The sequence below is a fragment of the Cibotium barometz genome, chromosome 23 (genome assembly GCF_041138505.1).
Source record: "Cibotium barometz isolate CiBa-2024 chromosome 23, ASM4113850v1, whole genome shotgun sequence".
NCBI lineage: Eukaryota > Viridiplantae > Streptophyta > Polypodiopsida > Cyatheales > Cibotiaceae > Cibotium > Cibotium barometz.
Genome location: NC_141068.1, coordinates 21,270,734 through 21,273,221, shown reverse-complemented (window position 1 = coordinate 21,273,221; position 2,488 = coordinate 21,270,734). Strand labels below are relative to the sequence as shown.

Below are 2,488 nucleotides of genomic sequence, written 5' to 3'. Positions count from 1 at the left end.
TTCTCATCTAAGAGCTCACAAACCTGTTGTAACCAACGCGCACAAGGTTATATTTTTTTTAGCTTGCAAAGTCTTTAGACTTCTTAAGTGGCATCGAAGGAAAAAACTAAAATCTTGGAACTCCTCAGAAAATGCGTGCACATGTCTATTTAGGCGACATTAAAAGAATTCTGAAAGCTTCAATAAAGTGATATGGATTTTAAGATCTTATGGGGGGTGCATAATAATGGTGTTTTTTTTTGTGGGGGGGTTGGGAAACCATTGTTGAAGAAAAGCATATTTTCCAATGGGTGAGAAAAAGCGAAGGTTTTACCTTTACTTTAAAAAAAAAGGATACATATCACACTAGTTTTATTTTCTAAGGACAAAAGTTTATACAGGAATCTTTATGGTTGATTGGTTGGGAAAAGCACGAACTAAAGTATTATTTGAGCATGGTTGACTTGGTCGGCGGGTTTGACTGGGGGAAGCTGCCGACGTCGGGCTAAAAAATAAACTGCCAGCTTACAAAAAGGGCCGCAGATGGCTGAATCTAACGACCAGGCGGGCATCACAGAGCGAGCCCTTTTTTGGCCGGCCGGGCGGACGCGGGCCATTGCCATTTGGCCGGCCACCACCCTCTCTCTCTCTCTCTCTCTCTCTCTCTCACTCTCACGCACCCCCACCACCTCTCTCTCTCTCTCTCTCTCTCTCTCCCTCCCACGCTCCGACTCAACGCTGCCTGGCTTGCCCCCCTCTCTCTGCTTCTTCCTTTCCCCTCCGTCACTCACAGTATCCACCATGAGAAGCCACTGGACCCCCAAAGGCAAGCGCATCTCCAAAACCTTCAACAACGTCAAAATCACCCTCCTCTGTGGCTTCGTCACCATCTTGGTCCTCCGTGGCACCATCGGCATGGGCGGTGTCAAGATGCCCTCCGACTCCATGGACCTCCGGCAAGACTTCTCCTCTTCATTCCGAGAGGCTAACCGAGTGTTGTCGGCAGTGACAGAGAAAGCAGACGAGGAAGAAAACGAAGAAGAGGCCGCAGAGCTTCCCATAGATCCGCACACGCCCTATAGCTTAGGGCCCAAGATAACAGATTGGGACCAGCAAAGACAAGCATGGCTCACTGAACATCCAGAGTTTCCTAACATCCTCCTTGTCACAGGGTCTCCCCCTACACCATGTGATAACCCTGTTGGAGACCACTACTTGCTCAAATCCATCAAGAATAAGATGGACTATTGCCGCCTTCATGGCATCGAGATCTTCTACAACATGGCGCACTTAAATGCTGAGATGGCAGGGTGCTGGTCCAAGCTACCACTCCTCCGAAAGCTCATGCTCGCGCACCCGGAGATCGAGTGGCTATGGTGGATGGACAGTGATGCCATGTTTACAGACATGGCCTTTGAGCTTCCATTAGAGAAGTACAAGGAATATAACCTCATCTTGCATGGGTGGGAGGAAGAGGTGTACAGTAAAAAGGCATGGTTTGGATTGAATACAGGCAGCTTTGTGCTGAGAAATTGCCAATGGTCATTGGACATGCTGGATGCATGGGCACCCATGGGGCCAAAGGGCAAGGTGAGAGAAGAAGCAGGCAAAGTGCTCACAGAAACCCTAGAGGGCAGGCCACCATTTGAAGCAGATGATCAATCTGCACTAGTCTACCTTCTCGTAACGCAGACCGAATTATGGAGCAACAAGGTGTTTTTGGAAAATTCTTACTATCTTCATGGGTATTGGGTTAGTATAGTGGAGAGCTTTGAGGAGGTGATGGAGAGCTCTCATTCTGGCTATGGAGATGAGAGGTGGCCCTTTGTGACCCACTTTGTGGGGTGCAAACCGTGTGGAACCTATGGGGATTACTCAGTGGAGAGGTGCTTGAAGCAGATGGAGAGGTCCTTCAACTTTGGGGACAACCAGGTCTTGCAAAAGTATGGTTTCCAACACAGGAGCTTGGGCACCTTCAAGGTCAAGAGGACAAGAAATGACACCAGCCACCCTCTTGTTTTGGACGCCCAAAATCCTTCTCTTGATGATCATGTGCCCAAGCTTGACAAGCCTCCTCTTTGATTGGTGGGAAAAGAGCACACCAACGCTTGCAGGAAGGCAAGTCCCTCTTCATTTTGGTCCCTTTTTTGGGCCCTCTTGTAAGTAGTTGCTGGCTTATTCTTTGAAATTTTGAGGCTTTCTCCGAGCTTGGGTCTTTCTCATTTTGTAATTATATCTCTTGAAGCTGGCTCTCTAAGGAGAGAGATAGGAAGATACATTTATACGGCCACAACATTAAAAGAAAAGGCTAGTAAGCTGTTTTTCCAATTTCAAGCAAATCTAAACAACGGATTAATCACTACAACACACCGTTGTTAGGATTGCCTTTTGTTTGATTTACCACGGTTGGTTAATGATGTTTCATTACTACCACAGTTGGATGACGTGATTTGCCGAAATAAGTATATACTAGTATTGGACCTGTGCGTTGCTGCGACGACCAAGGTTC

The 2,488-nt window shown here is 47.3% G+C and overlaps 1 protein-coding gene across 1 annotated transcript; it reads left to right on the top strand.

Annotated features, from left to right (window-relative positions):
- The first annotated feature begins 550 nt into the window (after positions 1-550).
- Positions 551-2,197, top strand: LOC147625734 (putative xyloglucan 6-xylosyltransferase 3). The gene has a single exon (XM_086817266.1). It carries the CDS (start codon positions 781-783, stop codon positions 2,059-2,061), a length of 1,281 nt encoding a protein of 426 aa, XP_086673392.1. The 5' UTR covers positions 551-780; the 3' UTR covers positions 2,062-2,197.
- The last annotated feature ends 291 nt before the right edge of the window (positions 2,198-2,488 follow it).